Here is a 26330-nt window from a genome sequence, read left to right as displayed (position 1 = left end):
TAACCGTTCACAGTAAAATCTCCCAGTATTAATTTATCGGGCAATCGCAATAATTAAAAGCAAATCTGAAAGCACAAGCAAATATATTTATTTATAAATGGTAACATTAAAAATTACAAATATCTTTAGTCAACTATACCTGAATAAAAAATTATAAAGACAATTTTGATTGATCAGTTAACATGCATGGTTGCTAGAAGAAATTACAATAGTAGAATATAAAATAACATATTGAGTCAAACGACAATATATTTGAAAATACTTTATTGTCCTTAATTAGTTCTACATGAACCTACATTGACTTTACCATTTATCATGGTTGGTATAATCTCTGCCGGTTCATTATTTATATAAATGTTTCGGACGCATCCAACGTACGGAGTTCTAGTTTGGATTCCTCTGATACGTTTAATGTAGCGATGACCACCGATAAATAGGGCACTTCCCGTATCTGTAGAAAGCGCATGACGATCACCTAATTGAGGAGGTGTAAATACGTTGTCTACAGATAATGTGATGACGTTCTTCGATTTCACAGCTGAATAAAAAAGAAAAGCGTTATTGCATATTTGTTAATAATGTTGTGATAAGGTATACTTGCCTTGAATACTATGCCATTCTCCATCACAAAGACTATAGATACTATCCTTTTTGAATATAGTTTTAAATGGTCGTTTACCATTGTCAACTGTTGCTTGTAACATCCCATTTATCATTTCAAGAACAAAGTAATCTTTCTTTCCGTGAACAGCCAAGATTACACCTGATATGTTTCTTGGCTTTATTTCCATTTTAACGTTGAATTCTATTCCAACCTGAAATAACATTTATGATTTAAACATTTACATTAAAAATACACAATAGTTTTACCTTGAATTTTTCTTTAAGTTTGACGAAACCATCACCGCTGAAGAATGTTCCAGCCTCCACGTTTGAAGAACAAGGAATTACATCATAAAGTGTAGGATTTTCCATAGGCTTTCCATTCATATTGAAGTTCCTAATACATCCTTTAAATGTGCCAGTCATATTCTGAAAAAGTTAAAAAATTAATTGTCTTATACAATTTAGATATTGACCAATATTCTTACAATTTTACTGACGACATCATTGTAGAACTTTGGAGGAAGACCTCCAATGTAAAATGGAGCCCTTAGATCCAATGAAGGATCACTACCAGATTGACTCAACTTCTCTTGATTGTCCACCACTATTTTGGCATTAGTTCCATCGCGACTAATTTCTATGTAATGGAACTTGTCATCATCATACCTATTTTTGGTACGGATGACGATTGGACCTTGAGTGGTGTTAAATGTGAATACCAAGCGACCATCTTGCATCAAGAGAGCCATATATTGATCGTGGCCTTTCTGGTCGGAGATATAAAGGATCACTCCGTCACTTTCAGATGTGCGAACCTCCAAATCGAAGTCGCATTGCTTTTTGAACTTACCCCTAGCCTGCATATATTCTAATCTGCTGGCTTCCTTGGTACCTTAAATTTAATAACACAAATGTTAAAGGTATGGAATGAATGAAAAGGTGTTTCAATCGTTACCGAATCGGAAGCCATTATTTTCTCCTTCGTCTAGAGGTTCAATGGGCAATGCACAACCTTCCTTTGGTGGTGGTTTAGTTGTTGGTGGAGGCGGTCGACCGATATGACCTGGACGCGGAGCATTCGTGAATGTCTCCTCTGGTTCTGGTTTTACTACTTCTTCAGTCACTGGTTGAATTTTATCGATGGGATGGTACCGACTTGGAGGCACATAGTCATTACCACCATCTCCTCGCGATTTGTCCTCTTCAAGAAAAAAATTAATCAAACCATTTTGAGTTAATTTAAAAATTCAAATTTACTTACTAGAGCCAAATGGATTTTCAGTGACAGGAATTGCCTCAGTAGTAGTAAATCCTTCAAGATCTGGAAGTGGAGGTAACTCAGGCACTAAAAGTAACCAAATTAAAATAATGTTAGTTCAATTTCGTGGAAAATATACTTACACTTATGGACATCTAAATCATCTAGTTCGGTTTTATCAAGCAAACAAGACGCCAAATATTCATTTGAACGGTCTGTCGTATTCGCAAAATTTTTTACGGCGCCTTTTAGTGTAAGATCTGCTATACACCCAGAGAATGGTTTCGTAGATCCTACCGTTCCCGGTAGAGGATTCAGTCTTGATGGTAAACCACCCACATACATATGTCCATGAAGAAGGTGCAAGGCTGGTGGTGAATCAGTTCTATAAAAAATATTTTAATGCATACAACATACATTAGGACTGAAATACTTACACTTTGTAACCAAAATCATCGAAATCCACCCTAAGTTCGTTGTCATTGTGCATAACGGACACCACATGCCATTTAGTGTCATTAAATGTATCCTTTGATACCAGTTCTATCTTTTGACTAATAACTTTGAGGTGACCGCGTACCAAAGCTAGAGATATTCCAGCAGTCTGTTGATTATCAGTTACATAGAAAATCAAGCCATCTTTTTCTTTAGTCTTGAATTTCAATGCGATTTTGAAGTCATTTGCGACTGAAATTCTGTCCCAGCCAATGTAACCAGGACGTTGTTTAGAGAATGATACCATTGGTTCAAACTAAAATTAAAATAAAAAACAAATATTTTTATCATTAAAAAAAATTGCAAATTTACTTTGTCTGGACATCCTGGTAAGACATCGAACGTCTTGATATTAACCCTGAGATCAACTGGTTGACCCATAATTGTGACGTTATTGATACATCCATCAAATTTCATCTCAGTAACTTCTGGATGATTGTGTTTGTTGGGATAGCCACCAAATGATATTGTTTCAATGTGATCAATAGTGGAACCAGATATAGGTTTCGTGACGTCTCTTGCTTCTTGACCGTCCACAGAGAGTCTGCCCTTCGCGCCTTCTCTAATTGCGACAATCTTATGCCATTTACCATCGTTATATTGTTTCGATGTAGCAATGGTCTTAGTGCCACTTCCCAAATTGTACTAAAAATGTTTCAGTAGTAGTACAGTTTATTGCGGTTATATTTACGTAGTTACTTACTTGATAAAGCACTTTGCCATTTCGCATTTCTAAAGCAATAAACGTTTTGTCCTTACTCGTTAAGAACAAAAGTCCTTCGGTGGCGAATGTTTTGAATACTAATTGAATGTCAGATCTCTGCCTTATTGGATAGGCCCTAGCATTTAAAATAGCATAACCATTTCCATTAAACCTGAAACCGGTACTAGGCTGAAGTACTAAAAGTTTGTCTCTTTCAAATGCCGGATGATTGTTCTCGTAGCCTTGGTTGAAGTTCCAAAGAGAAACAGGTCTGTCACCAATTACGAGTTCTTCAATTTCACCTTCAAATGAGTTGTAGTCAGCTATGTCCTTTTGAATCTCGTAATTAGTAGGTGGGAAACTGCCCACAAACAGTTTAGATTTGTCTTTGTCTAAATTGAAGATTGAATAGTGGCCCACTATTGGTTTCTCAGCCTTGGTTTCTTTTATTTGACCATCTACTTCCTCACGTATTGTTAATGTTGCATGGTGGCCAATTCTGTAATAAAATAACATTATATAAATAATTCAAAGAATATAAATAAAGAAGATACCTTTCAATTATATATTGATACCAAACTCCATCTGATACAAATTTATCATTGATAAGTTGATCTGGTCCATTTCCAATATCAAATTTGAGTGTGGGATACCCATTGACAATAACAAGCGACATGTAATCATCCTAAAAAGGACAATTTAATATCCTACATTTATACTGATTTCAATAAACTTACTGATTTTGTTTTTGGCAAGTTAGTTCCAACCGGATTACCCAAATAGAAAACTATGCCGTCAAGTTTGTTTGTCCTGAAATAGCCTGACATCTTTATTGATGTTGTTAGTTCCTCCAAATTGTCAGGATTCCTCAATTCGAGAGTAGTGTTTGGATAAAATTGTACGCCAACTTTAACTTTGTTGGCCATATCTCTGGCCAATTCAATTTGTTGGTTCAATTTCTTTATTTTTGACTGAATGGTGTCCACAGCTTTTTGTTGAGCCTCATGTTTTTCCGGAAGTTTTTCAACTCTATCAATTACTTCAGGAAGTTTTTCGTTCACACTTCTAATTTGTTTCTCAGTTAATAGAAGATTGCTGCGTATCTCCTCATAATCTTTCGGTAGGGTTTCAACCATTTTTCTTTCATTAGGCAGCTATAAATCAGAAAAATTTAATTTAAAATTGAATTAGACCTATATCCGACTTACTTCTGTGAAATCTTGGTCCACAATATCCTTAACTTCAGATACTACTGCGTTGGCATCTTCAGCAGTTTCCGATGCATTTTTGTAGTGTTCATCGTATGACTTTTGATGAATATTATCCAAAATCTTTTCAATTTCCTTAAGGAGACCATCATTCTTTTCTTGATTTTCACTAACTAGGCCAAAGTCTTCCTTGACACTATTCATGCTTGGGATCAGATTGTCCTTTTGTCCACTATGAAAAAAATATTTTAACGACGAACCTACCTTTGAAAACTATACTTACTTTAATAAATGTGCTTTATCCAAAATATCAGAAGACTTATCATCAGCCTCGGTGGTCTTATCGCTGATGCCCGACAGAATATTTTTAGCACTAGCAGTATCGTTCCTGGATTCTTCTGCAGCCCTTCTAGAGTTGTTCACCGCTTTCACTATCTCTTGGTATGCACTGGCTGCCTTAACTGCATCTTCAACTACTTTATTTTCAGACAATATTTGATCGATTTCTTCTGCTTCATCCGACAGATACTTGGCGTGGTTTTCAACCAACGAATATTTTTCGACAAGCTCATCGAGTGCTTCATTATTGTTGTTGAGAGTGGTGTTAAAGTTGTTGTTGCTTACGTCCAAAGAAGTTGGCAAATCTTGCAGTTGTCCAAGGCGATCTCTCGCAACGTCTAGTAGATTGGATGCATTACCCAGGAGATATTGGGATTGTATGACATTTTCTTTGGATTGTTCGACTTCTTTGCCGATATTTTCAAGTTTTGCTTTGATGTGATCCTTTCTAAAATATTAAATAAAATACTGTCATGAACCAATTGAAGTTGTGGCTGGTTCCTAATCATTGTGTTGATGTAAAGGCCAAATAATACAAAATTCATTAAAATAATTGATTCGATTTTTTAATTAAAAAATATATTTAGGATAATTATCCTGCATTTTTCCTAGTTTAGATATCTTTATGTACCTAAGTAATTAATTATTCAAACTTTATTTTCAGATTAAATAATTATTTATAAATATTAATATGAATTGAAATTACTTAAAAAGCACTAAATATATTTTTAGAATAATTATACTATTCCATATTTTAAAAATGATTACATGTTAATACATTTGTATAGTACTAAATTTTCAGATATTAAAAAATTAATTAATAAACGTTAATAATTTAATTTTAATTATAATTATAAAACTATTTTTATATTTTACTTATAGAAGACATTAATAAATTTGTATGTATGTAGTTATGTAATATTGATTAGATTATTTTTTATACACAATGTTTATTTTTATCTATGACAATTAAAATATAGAAATATCCTTGACCCTATTTAAAACATTTGATTGACATTTGCTGTCAGCATCCTGTTTAGATTACAACCGTTTCATTTTAGATTAGAAGTGTGTTGGTGGTAAATGTCTATCGTTCGTAATCTTAAATGTGCCGCCATAGTCATGTGACCTTTGTTATGAACTGTTTTCTGTCAGACATCATTTCATATTACTAATGTTAGGTTATGTGAGCCACTTCAAAATTGTTGTTCAAAAATGAACTAAATGCAAGAAGTGCATTGAAAAATGTTACCTACTAAAGGGTACTTTCAAGATATCGAGTGTCCCTATTTAGAAACAGGATGTGGTCGGCCATATTGTCATTTTCGTCACAGAAAGAAGTTAAATGAAGAAAACATCAACGAACCGGACAAAGATGATATTCCAACGGTACCCACATATAAGCCCACTCCTAAAAGTGAACTAGCTAACATAAATAAAAGTCACATACCGATAAGTTATGTGCCTGATTTGGCATTTAGACCAGATCGAACAACAAGACCTATACCAAAGTTTGATAAGCCGACATACAAACCCACACCACTTAGTATCTTGTCAAGTGCATCTAAATCGACAACTACATATTTGGAGGAAAACGGTGACAATGATGCTATTAAGGAAATAAAAGAAAATCTTGCCAGTAATGAATACAATCCATTGCTTTCGTTAAACAATGAACCAATCGATTTTGAAGAATTAAACACTGAATTTCAATTAATAGGAGAACTTCTCAGTGATAGTGAGGAACAATCGAATAAGGTTGATCCAGGGGTCACAACAGATGAATCTCAAAAGGTTACTGCACAGAATGAAGATTTGAAAGGTACATCTAACAAAAAAATAGTGAAAAGTGATACATCAGATAAACAAAGTGATAAAAAGTCTAGTGATAGAACTTCTGAAAAACATTCAGATAAACATTCTGAGAAATCACATAAACATTCAAGTAGTGATCACGGCAAGAGTAGTGATAAACATCGAAGTAAAAGCAGCAGTCATAAAAAAGAAAAAGGGAAGGACAGTGAAAAGACTAAAGAAAAGGAGGAAAAATGTAAAGAAAAAGATGAAAAATCCAAGGATAAAGATGATAAGTCTAAAGACAGACACAACAGACATGAAAAATCATGTAAGGTCAACAGCAGTCGAGATAAACATAAAAGTGATGAGAAAAAGGACTGCAAGGATAAAGAAAAACATTCTAGTCACAAAGATAAACACAAAAGCCATGATAAAAGTTCGGAAAAGAGTAGAGATAAAAGTGAAAGGAGTAGTGATCACAGGGATCACAGAGACAGGGATAAAAAGAGAGAGAAATCGTCAAGTTCAAAATATGATAAATCAAAACATGATAAGGAAAGAAATCATGACAATGAAAAATCAAAAAGCAAGAACAATTCTAGCAAAAAATGCACAACTACTGAGCAAAAAAAGAATGAGGAAAGTGATGAGGACAATGTCCCAGAGTTAGAAGGTTTTCAAATGGATGACATTGAATTAGATGAGGATGAAACAATGATGGAATGCTATAAAATATTTAGTGAATATAAACCAGAACCTGTGACCACAAAATTACCCTCACCACCTCCCCAACCAAGTGGTGACGTTGATCTGGAAGAAATATTTACAGGTAAGAAACGCGTTGCGCATTCCAATGCGGAGTCTTCAATAACACAATCAAAGACACTGAGTACTTCTAAACCAAAGAATGTGCTAACGCCGGGACAAATGTTACTAGATCGATTTAAAATAGCAAGGTCTATGCAAGCAAATAGAGAGCAAGAAAACTTAATGACTGAAGTGAAACAACCCACCACTTTAAAACGACCAGCTCCTACGTTACTGGAGGCCGCGAGGCAACATAAAATCAAAAAACTTAAAGCGCATAACGCAGGCCCCAGTACAAGTCTGGTGGATGACATAATAAATGGCACAGCATCTGCAACACCAACAGTAAAACCAGTTGTCTCAAGGAAAATTGCCCCTGTACAAAACTTCCAGTCGTATCAGAAGGCGAAGGAACGAGTTGAAATTGCAAAACAGAAAACAATCAATGTTGCACACAAAACTGTGGCTCAAACTCAAAAAAGTGGTAGGGTGGCACACGTTCCTGACTTCAATTTGTCCAACATACCAGATGTGCTGCACGCAGACAAATCGAAATTACCTGTTAATGTGCGCACGAGATTTCTAACGATGTTAGCTGATGAATGTGTCAAATTATATTTAACAAAAGATTCAGCATATCAAAGAGCTCTGAACGAGGAGTACAGTTGTTACGAAAAATGTAAAGTTGTGGCAACTTATCGAAATTCAGCCATGCTTGCTGTAAATAGATTGCGCAAAGAAGTACAGGAGAGGGAAAAGACTGGATTGGGTCCAATTGATGGTGACGGAGATACAGGCGCTTCAGGATCTGAATTCTCTGGCAAAAGATTTTACAATAACGTAAAGAAGTGGCTCCTATCTGAAGAAGAATTGGACATACACGGTTACCCGAGAGAGAGTTCGCATCCGGGTAGGGCATATATTAAAAATCGAAGGGACACAGTGGACACGTCGTTGGATGGGAACCAGAGAAGGTGCGCTCGTTGCGGCAAAATATACGCGGTGGACGATGATGGCTGGCCATTGTTCGACGAAGAGTGCATGTATCATCCTTTGAGGAAACGGACTATTCGCGGTGAACAAACTTATCTGTGCTGCCGGGTTACCGACGATGCGGGGTGCGTCACATCCGACACACACGTCTCTGAATCGGTAAACAATTTCGAGCTCGAGGGGTACATGACAACAATGGACCCGGAAGAAGAAAACGACCCCAGAAGCTTTGCCGTTTACGCGTTGGACTGTGAAATGTGCTACACGACTAAAGGACTCGAACTGACGAGAGTAACAATAATTGATACGGAGTGCAAGACTGTATATGAATCTTTGGTGAAACCTCTAAATCCTATAATCGACTATAATACTCGGTTTTCTGGGATTACAAAAGATCAGATGGACAGAACTAGTACAAGTATTTTACAAATACAAGCCAATATTCTCCATTTGTGTAACTCGAAGACTATTTTAGTTGGACACAGTTTAGAATCGGACATGAAAGCGTTAAAAATAGTACACAGTACTATTATTGATACGGCTGTTTTGTTTCCTCATAAAATGGGTTTACCGCACAAAAGAGCACTTAAGGCGTTGGCCAGTGAATATCTTAGAAAAATAATACAAAATGATGTTGGGGGCCACGACAGTGCTGAAGATGCGGTCACCTGTATGGAATTAATTAAGTGGAAACTGAGAGAAGAATTAAAAACCCGTGGCAAATGAAAGAGATTGTAATAATCGATATTATTTTTGTACGAGTATTATTTATTAATAAGTGTATATAATAAGTATTGTCTAGGTGTTTAACTAAACTAATTTATTGTAAATTTTTTATCCGAACGGTAAATGTTTTCTTTAATAAAAAATATTTAAGTTAAACTGTGTGTTTAATTTTAAAATTAACGGGATTCGGGATATATAATCATAATCTTAATTTTTAATCTAAAACTTACCTTATAATGGGTCATGCCTAAATTTAAATAAATTGACAAAATATTTAAATTAATGAATTCAACTCTTAATGAATTGTTTTCATTTCTACTATAAAATGACCTAATATTTTGTTTCACTTATTTCTTTACCTTGTTTCAAATAGAAACATTTAGAATCATCTATTATCTAATCTAATTAAACAATATTTTTATTTCGGAATTAATAGAATTATTTCTTAGTTTCTCATATCATGAAATAGATTATGTATTTTTCGTAAAGTAACTCGTAACTATTTGAATGTGTATGTGTGAATTTTCAAATTATATTAATATTAAAAAATGGAATGACCATTCCATCTTAACATACACATATGACTTTTTCAAGTAGCAATAAATAATTCACTTACCCAGTCTTTTCTAGAATTTTCTCTGCTTCATTCGCCTTGTTGAGGGAATATTGGGTATTATTGTACAGGTCATCCAATTTGTCCTTAAAGTTTTGCAATTGATGTTTGATTTGATCTACATCAGTTAACAATCCATCTGATGGAAGTTTAAAATCAGTAACATTCTTTAGTAGTTCATTGACTTTTCGCAGTTGTTTAGTTGCGTCGATTTCATTTCCTGTGAAATTGTGACTCTGTATTTGTTTGAAAATATCTTCCGCTTCCAAAATGGCATGATCAACTTCGGCGCCGATTTCTTCATTCAATTCAAATGTGATTTGACCAATGTGATCCATGGATAAGTTTGCCTCTTCTTCTGATAATAGTATTTCATCATACAGCTTGGCAACATTATCATGTAATACTTCGCTTTGATTCTTTAAGTTGTGACTGTTATCCAACGACAAATTAGACTGAAAATTGATCACAAAATATTAGCCAATTTCATTAAATATTTAAAGGCAGTGCTATTACCTTTCTATTTAAGTTTTTGGAATCCTGTTCCAAGGAATCCAGTTCAGCCAAATCATCAGTTAAACTGACTTGATGAGGATCGACATCGTCAAGTTTAGGTTTAAGTTTTTCCAAAATATCACGCATGTTGTCCAATCGCCTTCTTGTGAAATATCCTGAGTTGGTGGACTGTCAGAAAAATATAAATTTCATGTAACTTGATTTTAATTGAATTGAAAATAAACTTACATCAAATTCTATTATGACCGGATCGATTAATTGGCCCAATTCGTCGGTAGTGTCCAAGAGAGCATGATGACATTTATCGCAAGGATGACATCCATAGCCTGGGGAGAAGGCCCACCTAGGTGGGCACTGAATACATTTTTCACCTTGAACGCCAGGTAAACATTTGCACTGGCCGGTAATAGCGTTGCAGGTAGCATCTTGTGAAAAATCACTTTTGCATCCGCAAGCTAAAAAAGAATAAGATAATTTAAAAACACAACTCTGAAGTGACAACTTACAAATGCATCCTTCTGATGTGTAATTCCAGTATCCAGCGGCACACCTATCGCAGTTTTTGCCGGTAACACCTTCCTTGCACTTGCACTGTCCCGTTGCGTCGTCACACTGATCGCTATCAGATGCTTCTGCACAGTTGCAGGGTTTGCAACCTTGGCCAGATTCAAAACCGTAGTGCTTGACTTGGCATCGATCACATTTCTCGCCTATCACGTTTTCCTTGCAAACACAGATACCATTAAAACTATCGCAGTGATCGGTACCGTATTTGTCACAGATACAAGCTGAAACAACAAACGTTTAGAATCGCTCAATTGATCGAAATGATTATTTACCTTGACAATCCTTTAAGTGGATGGCATCACCGAAATAACCGGGTGCGCAAAGCGAACAGGCCTCTCCGAAAGTGTTGTTGAGACATTTCAAACATTCACCAGTGACCGTGTCGCAAGAGCCAGGTTCGTTGGTGTCAATGTTACCCGAACACTGACAAGGTTTACAGTAATCACCCTGCACTTCTGGCCGTCCGTAGTAACCAGCGGCGCAGGACTCGCATCTCGCACCAAAATACCCGGGTTCACATTCGCAGCTGATTTTGTTGCCGTCATTACTCAAATCGCAGGATGTGGCGAAGCTAAATCACATTTTATGGGATTATTATTTTTATGTTAAGTTTATTTTTGTTTTCTTACTTGTTAGAAGCAATTGGTAGTGGGCAGGCGCAGATAAGACAATCCCTTGGAGTGCCAGCCAAAGCATTTCCATGGTATCCGGTTTCGCAAAATTCGCAGTGATCACCTTTGGTGTTGTGTGTGCAATTCTGGAATGGAAAATAAAATGTTATTAACTCAGTACTATTATTTAAATGGTTTATACTTACGATACAAATGCCAGTTTCGACGTCACATTCGGTGGCATGACCATGGCAGTCGCAAGGTTCGCAATAGCCACCATGAGGGCCATCTACTCTGTAATAACCTGGGGCACACTCCTCACAAGATAATCCTTGATACATTGGCGGGCATTCACATTGTTCAACAGTGACGGCACGCTCGAGACTTTCTTGTCCGTTTTGGTGTTCGTAAGCAATTCCTAAGTCCTGAGTGGGATTCGTCAATCTGTAAAGGAATTTCATTATAAAGTATCGATAAACTGTAGAATTGTAGATTAGTTCTCACCTTGTAGTTATACTAGCTGTCCAGTAAGTGGCTCGAATATAGATGCCTTTGAGATCTTTAAGTACTTCCATAATGTGTTCTTTTTTAGCTGGAACTCCTTGGGGCAACTGGAAGTTGTTTTCGACAATTTTAACAAACCCGTTGTACGCTTGCGATGGTGGTGGCTGTTCGTAACTCGAATGGGTTAAATAAGTATTGGCACCCCTTAAAATGACGTCGGGTGCATCAATTGCTACACCGTTGCCTTCGCCGTCGATCACGTAGAAGATCGTATAGTTGAGGTATCCTCCATAAGCCGTCAGTTTTTTGCCTAAGTAATCGAACGGAGCGGAGAAATAAGCTGTTGTTTTAGCGGCGTCGAAGCTTGAAAAGTCAACACCCACGTAATTGTTGGTTTCAACAGTCAAGTTCAACTTCTCTACATTCAATTGTCCAGCGGCAACGTTTGCAGATACGACTTCCCAGTCCCGTGTCTCCATTAACTGAATTTTGATAAGGTTAGAACTGTAACATCTTGTGGTTTTGCCGAAACAGAAGCACTGAGTGCAGCCGTCTTCGTTAGCAGGTTCCAGATTGTAGGTTCCCTCGCGACAATAGTTACATTGGGGACCGACAACGTTCTTCTTGCAGAAACATTCCGCCGTATCTTGGGCACATATGTCAACAGTTGTACCACTAGGATCGCAATCGCAAACTTCGCAGTATGGGAATGCGTAATGTCCTGGTCTACAGACGTCACAAGTACGACCGATAACATTTGGTTTGCATCTACAAAAAATTGTTTGTTAAAAAGACAAGGTTTATAAACATAAAACAATTGAAACTAACTCGCAACTTCCATTGTAGAGATCGCATTGCATTTGGTGACCCTCTACACCTAACGGATTGCACCTGCACTCTTCGCAACCAATTAAAGGATCAAATCCGAATGTCATGGGGGCACATTGATCGCATTTTTCTCCAACTACGTTCTCGGGGCAAATGCAGCGACCGGTGGATGGTTCACAATAGGCAGTCGATGGGCAATTACATGGTTGACAGTTCGGGAAGCCGTAGTAACCAGTTTTGCAAGCCTCACATTTGCGGCCAATGATATTAGGTTTGCAGTTACATTGTCCGCCAAATTTCTCACATTCAAAACTCCAGGATCCGTAGTAATCACATTGGCATGGCAATGCGCCGACATTATGGGCAGCGGTGATGGAAAACACGGAGTCACGGCAAAATCCTGTGGGATATAAAGTGATATATTTATAGATACAAAAAGTAAGATAGTTCTACCTTCTTTCGAAGTGTCGATGTTGAAGTTATCGTTACCACATGTGGTTATAAACTCCCCAGTCCTATCGAAATCCTCTTCTTGTAAATTCATATCATTATATAAATCGGCAGGAATAACCAGGAGATAATCAAGGTACACGTTTTTGTTACTAGCACTGTCTGGCACCTAAATCACATAATCAGTGAGGATACTAATTATTAAAAAATGAATACACACCTTTAAAGTTATCATAAAGTTCTCAGTTAATGAGAATTTGTTGTTTTGGTCTGCTTGCACAATAGTTGCTCTACAGCCTGACTGTGAAGGGCAATGTTTCACAGGCACTTTAGCTTCATAAAACTGACCATTCTGAATGATCACCTCCAAATCGAATTCTAAAAACGTAAGGTGAGTTATAATTACAACATCTAGTAAAAATGTGTTACCTGGAAAATGTGGTTGGTAATAATGCAGGACAAACGTATATGGGCCTGGAGAAGGTACTTTTCCCCTTAAGTCGATTGATTTTTCGTTTGGATTAAGCCAAATGTAAGCGGTGTTGTTGTCCCATTCTTCGATTGGCGGCCTGTGTGAGTCAATTTCACCTTCTACGTCCGTCTCAAATTGAATTTTCTTCGTTTCTGGTGGATTTCTGAATTTGGATTCAATGCATTTGCCATCCTTCCTTATACATACAGGTCGTGGTTGGATGTAATCCACAGACCAATCTTCATATGGTATGAGGTATATTGTGTGAATACCAACGCTAGTATTAGAACCCTACAATAAAAATTATGTTACATTTGCATTGGTTCCAAGAGAAATCTTATACCTTAAATATTAGTTTAACTGGCAAATCATTGTCTTCAACTTGGAATACTCCAACACCACCATTTAAATTCGTAACAACCTGCCTGCACATAAATGTGTAGGGGCAATTATACAAATGCAAAATGCCATTTACTGGACCAGATTTCTGGTCAGCAATTATTTCTATTTTGTGTGAGTTTTTATTGGTTAAAGGTGTAACATAATTCACCAAAATCACGTAAGCGCCAGGTTTTCTGACTGTCATGTTGTAATTTATTTCATTTTGCACTTCGTTCAATAAAGGCACACGATTTAAAACGTCCACTTCTGAGAGATGCTAAAAAGCAGTAAAAGCATTAAATCTAAAACTAAAATGCTCAAGTAATATATATTATATACCTTTCTATCATCAAAGAATTCTTTCACATTTTCAGGTTTGTTTTTACTGTTTATTACAAAGCCTCCCACACCATTAGTTCTGTCATACATGGTAATATTTGGATATGCATAATGTCTACATATTGAATCACCCCCCAACTTACAAGGAGTTTCTACCTTCTGCGTTAATACTGTTGCTAAATAATACTCCTCAGGCAATAACACAAAATAATCCTGAAAGTATTAGCTAGTAATTGTGTATTAAAATAAATTACAATCTTACCAATAAAACACTTTCGTTTACGTTGATACCAACAGTCCATCTGCCAGGATTCAGGACAAATGGTCGTGGAGTATTACCCGACTCGCCAGAAACTGTGACAAAAGTGGGTTTAGATGTATTCCTAAATTGAACCTTAATTAGTTGTTCGTTGTCATTCGGATTGTCTGGAGTAACCCTAATGTTTCCGATGACTGTGTGGTTGTTTGGGTTGACGAATCTTATTACCATTCGATAGAGCGACGGTTTATAAATGTAGATGTTTTGTTGCACCTCTTTCTGTAATATAAAAATAACAATATTTAGTTAACAAAATAGACTACTGTAATTGTTAACCTAACTAACCTGCAGTAGTGAGAACACAGCATATCCTTTCCATGAATAATTGGCGAAAACATTCTCGTCATGAGCATATCGTACACGAGTTGTTTCGGGAGTGTAGCCATCTTCAACTTCGTATTGGTATTGATAAAGTGTTGGAAAGTAATGGGTGGCAAGAGGTTCTTTGCAAGTTCGTCCAGTTACACGAGCCTGGCACGTACAATTTCCGGTATTCTTATCACATCTGCTGCTTACTGAACCACCCACGTCACAGCCACAATCTGAAACAAATTTTCTCATTAAAAACTACTAAATAAATGCGTATATTTAACATACCAGAGCACCCGAAAAGATTATCCTCGTCCAACATGTAGGTGCCGTCTTCACATTCCGTACAGTCCCTGGCGATTACCGATGGTTTACAAATACAATTGCCGTTTTCGCCATCACACACCGCTATACCGCCTAGCACACCCGCCGGGTTGCAGTTACACTCCTCACATCCCTCCGGATTATGCGAGTTTAAGTTCCAGAACAAAGGTTTACACTTGTTACAAATGCGACCCTCTACCCGGTCTTTGCATTCACAAAGCTCGCCGGCAGGCACTGATCCGCAACCAGCGAATCCCGTCACGACGCCAGCAGGATGACAATTGCAACCTGTAATGGGAAAAATGTGTGTGTACAAAAAGGCTGACAATTTTTAGAACAATATGTTACCTTCGCAAGCAGGGTAGTTGTAATAACCCTCTTTGCAAGAGTCGCAGTGCTGTCCAGCGAAATTTTCAAGACATTCGCATTTTCCTTCTGAATCACATGTTATTCCATTTGATCCTCGAGACTCGCAGTCACAAGCTGTTAAATAAAAAATATGTTGTTTGAATTATATGTTTGTGGTGTAAAAATGACTCCAATTTATAATATATTCTCGATCTCATTAAGAATATCATAGAACTTTCAGTGATGAACATAAATATGAATGTAAAAATTAATTAATAATACAAGGTGTTCTTAAAATGGATCAAACTTTAGAAAAAAGAAAACATTTAGATTCCAAATAATTATACATGACTGCAGTAGTGATAACAGGTTTTAACTAGTTACTTACGTCTACACTCAGGGAAATTGTAGTATCCAGGACTACATTGCTCGCAAGTACGACCAGCATAGTTACTTAAACAGGAACATTTTCCAGTGGCACTGCAAGTGGTTCCATGAGAGCCAACTTTGCTACAATTGCACGGTTGACAATCGGGAAATCCGAAATATCCGGGTTGACATTGGTCACATCTTTCGCCTCCATATCCTTCCTTACAGAAACACTTGCCTGTGCCTTTGTCGCAGATTTCTTCGGTAGTACCACTTTTGTCGCAGCTACAATCTGAAAAACGGTTAATGTGGTGTAAGGCTATTTGGAAAATTCATTATCATGCTTACATAAACAATCAGGATAGTTCCAATAGCCATCTTTGCATTGATCACATTGCTTTCCTGAAAAGTTGTTTTTGCAAGGACAATCGCCTGTTTTTTGATTGCAGCTTTGATCCGGTTCTATGCCGTTGGGATCACATTCACATTCTGAAACAACCAGTCTAATTAAGACCTTTTATTATAGTTTGAGTTACTTATATACCTGTGCATTCTGGGAAATTGTAATAGCCCTCTGCACATTGTTTGCAATACTGTCCTCCAAAGTTATGTAGGCAGGAACATTGACCATCCAAATCTGAACATTGAGCATTAACAGTTCCATTTTGGAAGCATTCACATGCTTTGCATTCTGGATAACTGTAATATCCATAGCTACAACTTGTACAGTCTGGTGAAGTATACTGTTCTCTGCATTCACATCTTCCAGAACCCTCCTCACAGTTACCAGTGTAAGCAAAGTGGTTACAGTTGCAAGCTAAAACAATCTAACTTAGTAAATATTCTTGAAATATTCACTGTAATATTTACGCTGGCAAACATCAGTTTCATTCAAGTGTTTATTGTAAGGTCTGTAGAATTTGCTCTGACATTTATTACAGTTAATACCCTCAGTATTGTGTCTACAATTCTGACATACTCCTCCTCCTTCAAACTTTCCAAAAATGTCTAATGAAAGGTGTTTCTTATCCACCTCAGGATCATATACACACTCATCACTGTGATTGAAGCAGTTACATGCTGTAAAAATACAAATAAAGAATAATTTGATTTTACAATACAAAGTGTGTAATGTTTATTCTATGATATGAAACAAACAATACTTACGTTCACACCTAAATGGATCATTATGTTTTGATTGTCTCCATGCTTTTTGTTCAAAACCAGGACAGCATGAGTCACATTTTGCTCCACAAGTGTTGTGCTGACAGCGACATAAAAGCACTTTATCCTTTGGATCAGCTATATCACATGTTTGTGCATGACCATTGCACATGCACCGACCACCAATACTAATATCTTTGATGGAATAAAAGTACTGAAATTATTGTTTAATTAGTTATTAAAATTACAGGAGAGTTCGTTTATGTGACTTACTCTTCTGGTAACAGTAGGATCTTGTTTTGCCACAGACATAAGATGTCCAAGCAAATTTTTGGTACGTAGGAAACGAAATCTTACGTTGGTTGCTCTGGTCCATTCTTGCAACACAGTGGAGTTGAAGTAGTGATTTGCAGAGGGTCTGTTGTTTAGCAGAGAAATGGGAATCTAGAATGTTATAAATTAATAAACAATATTTTTGGTTATGTTTACTAGCACCAAAAAATTAACAGGTTTCTGTGCAGACGTAGCATTGAATCATATAAAAAGAGGGCATTGATAGTCTGTGAAGTACATAGACATCCTAAAGAAGCAGAAATACTACAGAAGGATGTAACGTAGTTAACCCACAAGTATGGGTGTCTTCCTGGGCATCAAATAACTTTACATGTATTATATATAAATATTTATGGAAATACTTCCAAAGAAAGCATAGATTATTAAAAGTAATTACTCACTTCTCCTTCTTCCAATGGGACAATCTTTGAATATTCCGTACTACAAATGACCGAATCATCCCTTGTTATGGGCAATAAACTTTCTTTTCCAAAATAAGTTTCACAGTCGGCATGCGAATCTGAGAAATACTGCCAGGGGGTATAGGTTTTACCATAATCTGCAGATTTTTCTAAAATCCATAATCCGGGTCTCGGAGAATTGGCCATTTTTATGTAAACGTATGCTACATGGAATTCCTGTAATATATTATTTTATGATTATTGCATGTTGCAAGTTAAGTTAAAAGTAGGATTAACATTTTAAGAATATCCGAAAATTTAATGTTCTATTGTACAATTGATTTTTGAGAGGGATACAAGATAAAATTAACAGCTTCTCATCCATTAAGAAAATAATATATTTATTATTAATATAAGATTTCATTAATTTGTTATGTACAATATTAAAAACACACAACTTTTATAAATGCAATAATTAAAATATTTTCAAATGTTGATTATTGAAAATATTTTAGTTATTATATGCTGAAAATATTTTTATTGTATTTAATCCAAAATAAAACTAACCATTTATCATAAAAAATATATATTATTATGTATTTATATTAGATGTTAGTTATTGTTATACGTAGAACTTATTTATTTTATGAATGGTATAAGATACAAAAATTAACATTTTCTCATTCATTGCTTATTGAAATCCATCCACATTGTTTAATTTTTCTAAATAAATATAGATACTTTCACTTTTAACAAAGTTTTATAATGTACATATATTTGACTGATAACATTATATTTAGTACTGGCATCCTCTGATAGTTGATAAAGGCAATTTCAACATTGATTATAAGAGGAAATATGACACCCACTGAAGTGTGGTGACCCAAGAAATGATTAAATAGTTTAAATATAAACGAAATTTTTATTAATTCATGAACAAAAACTAAATTTCGGTGTACAATTATGCTCATATTTTCAATATTTGCCACAGTGTAATAGAGAGGTATAGATTTATAGTTGCGTCTGGTGAACACATGTTTCTTTCAACATCGTCTTGAAATAATTCTTCTACCATAACAAACTCCAGCATCTAAACATAAGTGTTTTAAAAATAGTAAACCCTAACTATTTTTATTTTAAATGGTCCTACTATTTGTGATAAAGCACGTAGAATATATATTTGATAATGATTTCTATTAACAATACACAATATTACAATAATTTTATTACATTAACATTCTTTTAAAAAATTAACATGAGATACATAATTATTTTTATCCATTTGAACTGCTGCAGTTCATTATGACCAACAATTGTTTATACTATTAATATTAATTGACTAATGAATTTGAAGTCTTAATATGTATGGTGCAGAGCATGATCTAACCGACGAGTTTAAACAACCGACCATAAAAATCATGAGATAGATTCTAAATTTGTTTAATGTATGGGTTTATTTTGTAAATTAATGAGTACATTGGCGTATCACAGTGTAATAACTCGATTATTTAGGGATTTTTGAGACGGGAAATTTTAACTTCGTGAACAAATGAGGATGCACACGTTTTTTTATTTAATAGTTCGTTTTAAATAAGATTTTCTTCATTATTGTTTATTAATATATACAAACATTTAACACAACAAAAGTAAATAACAAAATGTGGACACCAATGAAATGCAAAGTAATAAAGTATTAATTTTAATATTGATATTTTCATACTTCCCATAAAGCGTATTAAATAAAATAAAAAAATGAGTGCGTTAGCCTTTGAGGTAAACTAATAAAACTTATGTAATGAATTGCTTCATTTTTTAAACAAACAGTAAAAGCAAACGAGAATGAAAGGAAATGTTTAAACTACATTTAGAATATTTTAAAAGATGTGCATTATATAATATACATTATTTTACTTAAAATTTTGAATTATATTACTTATGTGATTTAAATGTAATATTATAACAAACAAATACAATGTTAGGTCTTATATACGAGAGAGTATATACTCCTATACACAATATAAACAACACAACGATTACAAAGGTAACAAATCTTCTTAACACATAAGTTTGCATTTCTCGTGATAAGATTTCTTAGAAGTGACCACCACTGTTTTAAATCTGTCGGACACATTGCACAGAAATTTTCTTTGTTTACATTAACAAATCACGCCGTTCAATATCCCATAAGATTTTATTGTAAAAATATCAAGTGTGCAAAATTTGTTCATTCATAAATTGTATTGTATATTGGATTTCAAATATAATTAAATAGTTGTTAATCTATGAGAAACCTTGAAAACTATTAATATGTTAGTCAAATTGTGAATATGTCAGGTAGTTTAAAATTCAGCTTATAGTAAACCCACATGTTAAAAGTCAACATGTGAAAATATGTGAAACCGTATAACAAGCATATATTAAATTAATTATTTTCGATTTTAAACAAAAATAATAAAAATGACTCATTCATTTTTTATTATTTATTTAATAAAATACTCTTGCTAGTTAGCAATTTCATATATTAAATATTACTTATTATTATATAAATGTACATAGATTATATTTAAATTCTAATGCAGTACAGCAGTTATTTATAAAAATAGTTTCCAATTACAGAATTTTGACTCATGTCACGCCTAATATATTAGATTGAATATAAAACAACTAAATGTTAATTGTCCGCATCAACAAACATTAACATAGAAGTCATATCCTGTATTTTTAATATAATGATGTAATAATAAAATAAACACCACAATTTTACTACTTGGTAGTAGAAACAGTCACGTTTTCAAAGCGTAACAGTAAATTTTACTTCACTGATGCTAATTTTAAAACGTAAATTTAGATTTATTACTTTACTTAACGACAAGCTCCGCAATTCATTCAATTGAATTCTAGAAAATGAAACTTACTTGTCCGAGATCGATTGTTAAGTTGACCTCGTTGTATTTCATCCCTCTGGAAAGTGGAGGACTTTGCCACCATGTGTCGATACCGTCCACGGCATATTCTGGCGGGTGCATTTTTTCTGGCTTCGACGGATCACACACATCGCAGTACTGAAAAATTAAAGTTAGTGAAGAAAGTGTTTCTGAATGTCTAATAAAAAACTAACAAAATAATTAAATAATTAATTTGCAAATGTGTTTTGTTTATTCTGGCTGAATTAAATACTTAAGTAGAGTAGTCATGTTTCCCTATAATTGAAAGTTCCAGTACAAAAAGAAGTAGAGTGAAAAATATTTCACAGATATGTTGTGAAAAATTAATTCTTTGAATGAAAATAAAATGATATTTTAGTCAGAACGAATGTTATATTAAATGATATAACTATAACTAAATTATTATTCTTTATTAGAAATAATGTTATTAATATTTAATGCGTTATAACAACTGTTAAAAATTTCATATTCAACAACTTTCATTATATCACTTACTCGATTTTATTTTTACTATATGGATCATTGAACTTGTCACAATATGATACGCTTCTGTTGCGTTGAGATAATTTTGTTCTAATACATATATATACATTAAATATAACCCCAGATAATAATTTGAACTTTAATTCTAGGTCCTAAAAACATTACTACATCACCCTTTTCTGTTTTGAAACGGTTTCTTGCTCTATTTTTATAGGATACGATTTATTTATTTAACAAGAATGAGAATTATTAGTATTTTATTTACAGTTTTGTAAATTATATTTCCAGTAATTTAAGCAAGATTAACCTCATTATGATTTCAAAATGTAACCTAATTTAAAACGTTTTTCACTTCTAAAATATTTTACTGAATGTAATTTATTGAAAACTGTTGAATTACAAGATAGGTAAATAGACCTCTAATGGTAGGATTTAATTGAGTAGCACTCTACATGAAATTTAACCCCATATAAAAAATTGAACTTTAATTCTAGGTTCTAAAAATATTACTCCATCACCCTTTTTTAATTCTATATGTAAAAATGTAAATCATTGAAAACTATTATTGTTTTTTTACAAGATATTTAGTAAATAGGCCCATAACACCATATAAAAAATTGAACTTTATTATTTTATATAGTTTGAAATTGTTGTTGTTCTATTTTTGTAGTACATAATTTAGTTATTTAACAAGAAACTATAATGTTAATTTTTTACGGTTTTGTAAACTATATTTCCAGTAATTTATCTCGTTATAATTTCAAAATTTAACCTACTTTGAAACGTCTTTTCATAAATTGTGAATCAGTTTTAATTTTCGTAGTTTTTCATTATTTGCAGTTTTAGGAAAACATATGGAAGGTTTACAAATTATTTGTCAGATTGTAATTCATTGAATTACTGTTGATTTACAAGATGTTTGGTAAACAGGCCCACAATGGTACGACTTCATTGAGTAAAAATCTACAATAGGGTTTTAAAACCATAAAAAGTTTAGTAACACTATTTTCTATATAGACACCTGTTTTGGGATGGACCATGATTAACTTGAAAACCATCACTCCAGGTAGTTTACTAGCAGGTAACATATAAAAAATCTTTTTCAATCAGAAAATTCATTTGATTTAACTTTCTTTTATTTTATCTGCAAAAACTATGATATTTGATTTGCGTTCAAAACAATATATTATTTGCAGACTAGATTTCATTTTTCATTGTCATCATAAGTATTTTTTGAAAAATCATTATACAGAAATATTTAAATCTAGTTATTATTTTTTTAATGCTTATTAGTTTGACATTGAAATATAATTTAACAAAACGAAAATCAATCCTTAGTTAAACTTTTACACTTTAAACTTTTACACATTTCAATTGAGTAAATTAGGTTCTGAGACAGCAAAAATAAATGTTTGATTTGATCAAATGTATTTAATCTAGATATTAATAAATTATTATTAGTAAAAGTGCAAATATAATATTAATGTTTAAGTCCTTGTTTAATTAATTATGCATTCATTAAAATCTCTTAGCATTTTTATCATATGATATAAATATACTATTGCAATTTATTTGAAAGAATTTTCACCAACCTGCCCTTGTATAACATTGACATTAAGCTCCTTGTCCGAATTAGCACCGATTAATTTACAATAAAGCTCCGGTCCTTCTGTATCGACGCCGCAAGTCGCGGAGGCGGTGATCGTCTTCCCTTCTGCCAAATTAAAATACGGGGGTGTTAGAGTTTCCGCACCCACGTGCACGGCACTGCACCACAGCAAAACCGCAAGCCGAAGCCAGCGGCTTCCAGCCCAACTGTTCATCTTGAACGATGTCGCGCTACTGAACCATGGAACATAAAAGTACTGAACAACCGGCGTTTTGAGCGCTCCAGACAGTAGGATACACACAGACTCAGCGTCGTTGGTCCGCAAATATCTTCTTAGCCCTTTTGCGCAGGCACGGATCAGTGGCTATTGGATATATTTGAATTGGTGTATCTATCCGTTAACAATTTGTAGCCTCGTTAGTAAATTATCATTGTCAAATTTTTATCTTGGTAAATAAAACATTAGTATAGTACTATTTATGGATGTGAATGGTATAAAATCAAATTTTGGTTAATACCATCCTGTTATTTCCTCCGTAGGAAAAATTCAGAATTGATGCACATAGATCAAATACCTGAACGAATTCTGTTGCTTCCATGCACATAATTTTCAGGCTCTAACAAGCCAAACACAAATTTTTGCGTTCGGTACATAAATTTGATGCAACGTAAAAATGTAAATATTGGATGCGTGATGAAAGTTATACAATTAAAAGAAATTATAATATTAGGAATACTAAAAAAATCAAATTACTTTAATTCCTAGAACCAACAAGACCATGATAAAATTTGAACTTGTGCAATATTTTGTTTGTATCACTAAATACACTAATGACAGAAGAATAATGGATTAATTTTGATTATCACAACCGCTTTTGAGATATTTCACTTTAATATTTCATTAGAGTTAAGATGATTTTTAAGCAAAACAAAATCAGACAGGTATAAAAACTTTTACTGTATCTTTTTATTAATTTAATAACCATAAATTCCATTTACATTTTAAAAAACCATCAGAGCTCCAGTGCTTGTTGTTCGCTAATTTCATTAAACGCATTATTTTATACCTTTAAAGTAATTTTTCTATATTAGTGAGTGCCAGAACTTAAACCTTTTTTCTCATTTTCTCTCCAATGACCTTGCTGAGTGTAATGAAGAGGAATATTGTCATGAATAGCAAAACGTATTCTGTATAGTTGGATATATTTGAAGAACTTGTAAAGTCGTGTCTCTAGAAAGAGAAGATCTCTCCAGCCAAATTATCAGGAAGAAAAGTATATCCTAGAAGTTTATTTCTTTATTTGCAACCCAAGTATTTATCGTAAGTCGTAAGTTAGTCTTAATATCAATACGTAAAATTGAAAGAAAAAATTAATACTTTATTATTAATACTATTATTTTACTCAGTGTCTGAAAATGAAAACGTTTATCTCCTTCATATGATTGAAAAGAAAGACGTAACAAAGAAACAGACTGTGATTTTAACATAAAATACAATATGAAAAGTGTCAACTGTTTAATTTATATTTTATTGTCATTTTTAGAATTCGAAATACTTCAGGCTACACCTGAATTTCAATTGTTACACCCCTCATTTTGGTAGTGAGAACGTAGTTCATGATTAAATACCTATTTTAAACGCGTGCAAATCCATCGAAGCGTAAAAAAACGGCCCTGCAGCCGTCGCCGTGCAGCGAGTAAACCTGCGCTCTATGTGCCACCGTCGCGACGCTCAAGGGTGCGGTCGACGACACGGAACTGGGAAAACAATCGTTTTCCGTTCGCTACAGTCATGGACTTAAAAGGGAAAGTAGCCCTTGTCACTGGGGGAGCTTCGGGATACGGCAGGGAATACTGTAAGGAACTTTACAAACAGGGATGCAAGGTATTGAAACTGGGCGTGCTTAGTGTCAGTTGTTTAACGCCTTGTTTTTCATCTTCAGGTGTCTATATGTGATATCAATACGGACGCCGGGGAAGAGCTGCTTCATCAACTTTCAAAATCTTCCAAGGACAGAGTGATATTTTGTCCATGTGACGTGACTGATTATTTACAATTTGAAGGTGTGTTAACGAAGTTTTTTAATTAATATTTAATAATTTGTCGATTTTTGTGATTTAAAAATAGAATTTGCTGGCTCATTTATTTAAATCAGAAAATATACGAATAAGTAAATAAAGTTATGGATATTATTATAACTTTTAATAGAATTCATTTTTATGTCACTTGCAAAATAAAATTAAAAATTTCTGTGTCATCTCCTTTTTCAAATTAATAAATAAAATATATTTTATTAATTAAAATTATGTTTAGTATTAAACATTTAAAAATAAGAAATGTTTAAGAAATGTTTTGTGTATGATTAATTTCAGAGGCATTCCAAACTACAATATCTAAATTAGGTGGAGTAGACATAGTTGTAAACAATGCATCCGTTATGAACGACCGATTATGGGAATTGGAAGTGGATGTTAATTTGGTAAGTAATAAACATTTTCCTGACTATTACTTATTTCTGTGTTACTAAGCAAATTTATTGCATACTGGTATTTATTATTTAATTAAAAACACATAATTTTTTCTTTATTTAACTTCCAATGAATGTAACAATATAAATTTATTATTACTCTTATGATTAAGTATTGTTTTCCTTTTCAGAATGGCGTTATTAGGGGTCTGCTCCTGGCATTCAGATTTCTGGGGAAAGACAGAGGAGGTTCTGGGGGTGTGGTGGTGAACGCTGGATCCAGTTGTAGTTCTCATCCTCTAGTTTCGTTACCCGTTTTCACTGCGACCAAACATGCAGTAGCCGCATTAACCAGATCTTATGGTGATCAATATCATGTTAAATTAACTGGTGTACGAGTTATTAGTGTCTGTCCATCACCGACTGAGACCGCGCTTACTGGTGATCCCAGAAAAAGGATATTGAGCACTGAATATGAACAAGCGTGGCAATCAGACATAGCCAACACTTCCCCGATAAGGTAATTAACCGTAAATTTATATATTTAGTATAATTCAAAGAGACATTACATGCATTAAATTAGTTTTATATAATTAAATTTTATTGGTTTCAGAGTTGAAACAGTCGCCAAATCACTGATTGAACTTATTCAAAAAGCTCCCAGTGGATCGAGCTGGTTGATTGAAAACAACACACCACCAAAACAATTATCTATATTTCCCTAATGATATGTATTGATATACATAAAATTTGTACTTTTTATATTATAAATTAGCTTCAAAAGCCAAATCATATACATGTTATTCGCTTAAATTATTTGTTTAATTAGACGCGGTTTATTAATACTTGTAATGTTTTTATTTGAAAATACAATTTAATATTTTAGCTGGATATTTAATTTAACGAACAACTACCATTTACATTTAAAGTAAATTTGATTCATTTTAATATCTTTGGGGATGACTAAATAAAAGGAAATAAATAAACAAGTTTCATTGTTAAATAGATATTGCATTAATATGTGCCTAGAGTCATCTGTACTAAC

At 34.0% G+C, this 26330-nt stretch overlaps 3 protein-coding genes across 3 annotated transcripts; 2 read left to right on the top strand and 1 right to left on the bottom strand.

Moving 5' to 3' along the window:
* Positions 1 to 66: 66 nt before the first annotated feature.
* Positions 67 to 23076, bottom strand: LOC109596769 (laminin subunit alpha-like). Its single transcript, XM_020012349.2, has 41 exons — positions 22801 to 23076; positions 20696 to 20842; positions 17781 to 18017; positions 17320 to 17490; positions 17050 to 17260; positions 16753 to 16962; positions 16427 to 16699; positions 16231 to 16371; positions 15902 to 16174; positions 15514 to 15648; positions 15130 to 15453; positions 14818 to 15074; positions 14476 to 14751; positions 14214 to 14426; positions 13837 to 14151; positions 13451 to 13784; positions 13242 to 13399; positions 13025 to 13190; positions 12572 to 12971; positions 11744 to 12511; positions 11446 to 11683; positions 11258 to 11385; positions 10901 to 11199; positions 10568 to 10849; positions 10290 to 10516; positions 10062 to 10229; positions 9549 to 10000; positions 4554 to 5057; positions 4271 to 4502; positions 3800 to 4216; positions 3617 to 3747; positions 3063 to 3561; positions 2672 to 3004; positions 2302 to 2615; positions 2008 to 2249; positions 1868 to 1951; positions 1562 to 1807; positions 1092 to 1498; positions 871 to 1032; positions 602 to 815; positions 67 to 538 (listed from the first exon to the last, which is right to left on the bottom strand). Exons 1-41 carry the CDS (start codon positions 23029 to 23031, stop codon positions 273 to 275), a joined length of 11085 nt encoding a protein of 3694 aa, XP_019867908.2. The 5' UTR covers positions 23032 to 23076; the 3' UTR covers positions 67 to 272.
* On the top strand, positions 5764 to 9088 carry LOC109596770 (RNA exonuclease 1 homolog). Its single transcript, XM_020012350.2, has one exon. It carries the CDS (start codon positions 5855 to 5857, stop codon positions 8930 to 8932), a length of 3078 nt encoding a protein of 1025 aa, XP_019867909.2. The 5' UTR covers positions 5764 to 5854; the 3' UTR covers positions 8933 to 9088.
* A 1472-nt stretch (positions 23077 to 24548) lies between the features above and the next one.
* LOC109596764 (15-hydroxyprostaglandin dehydrogenase [NAD(+)]) lies at positions 24549 to 26241 on the top strand. The gene is made up of 5 exons (XM_020012343.2): positions 24549 to 24702; positions 24761 to 24881; positions 25191 to 25297; positions 25477 to 25805; positions 25899 to 26241. The coding sequence occupies exons 1-5, from the start codon at positions 24610 to 24612 to the stop codon at positions 26008 to 26010; spliced, it is 762 nt and encodes a 253-aa protein (XP_019867902.1). The 5' UTR covers positions 24549 to 24609; the 3' UTR covers positions 26011 to 26241.
* Positions 26242 to 26330: the final 89 nt, after the last annotated feature.

The sequence above is a fragment of the Aethina tumida genome, chromosome 2 (genome assembly GCF_024364675.1).
Source record: "Aethina tumida isolate Nest 87 chromosome 2, icAetTumi1.1, whole genome shotgun sequence".
NCBI classification, from domain to species: Eukaryota; Metazoa; Arthropoda; class Insecta; order Coleoptera; family Nitidulidae; genus Aethina; species Aethina tumida.
The sequence above is the reverse complement of the archived record's forward strand: the minus strand, read 5'-3'. Positions and strand labels throughout refer to the sequence as shown.

What these genes read in the sequence shown, in the direction of transcription:
- LOC109596770 (XM_020012350.2), top strand. Translation starts at nt 5,855, where the DNA reads ATGTTACCTACTAAAGGGTACTTTCAAGATATCGAGTGTCCCTATTTA.
- LOC109596769 (XM_020012349.2), bottom strand. Translation starts at nt 23,031, where the DNA reads ATGAACAGTTGGGCTGGAAGCCGCTGGCTTCGGCTTGCGGTTTTGCTG. An exon ending in CACATCAGAAGGATGCATTT is followed by an intron (nt 10,517 to 10,567) that starts GTAAGTTGTCAC and finishes ATTCTTTTTTAG; the next exon opens with CTTGCGGATGCAAAAGTGAT. An exon ending in AAAATTCTAGAAAAGACTGG is followed by an intron (nt 5,058 to 9,548) that starts GTAAGTGAATTA and finishes TTAATATTTTAG; the next exon opens with AAAGGATCACATCAAAGCAA.
- LOC109596764 (XM_020012343.2), top strand. Translation starts at nt 24,610, where the DNA reads ATGGACTTAAAAGGGAAAGTAGCCCTTGTCACTGGGGGAGCTTCGGGA. An exon ending in TTTACAAACAGGGATGCAAG is followed by an intron (nt 24,703 to 24,760) that starts GTATTGAAACTG and finishes TTTCATCTTCAG; the next exon opens with GTGTCTATATGTGATATCAA. An exon ending in GCCAACACTTCCCCGATAAG is followed by an intron (nt 25,806 to 25,898) that starts GTAATTAACCGT and finishes TATTGGTTTCAG; the next exon opens with AGTTGAAACAGTCGCCAAAT.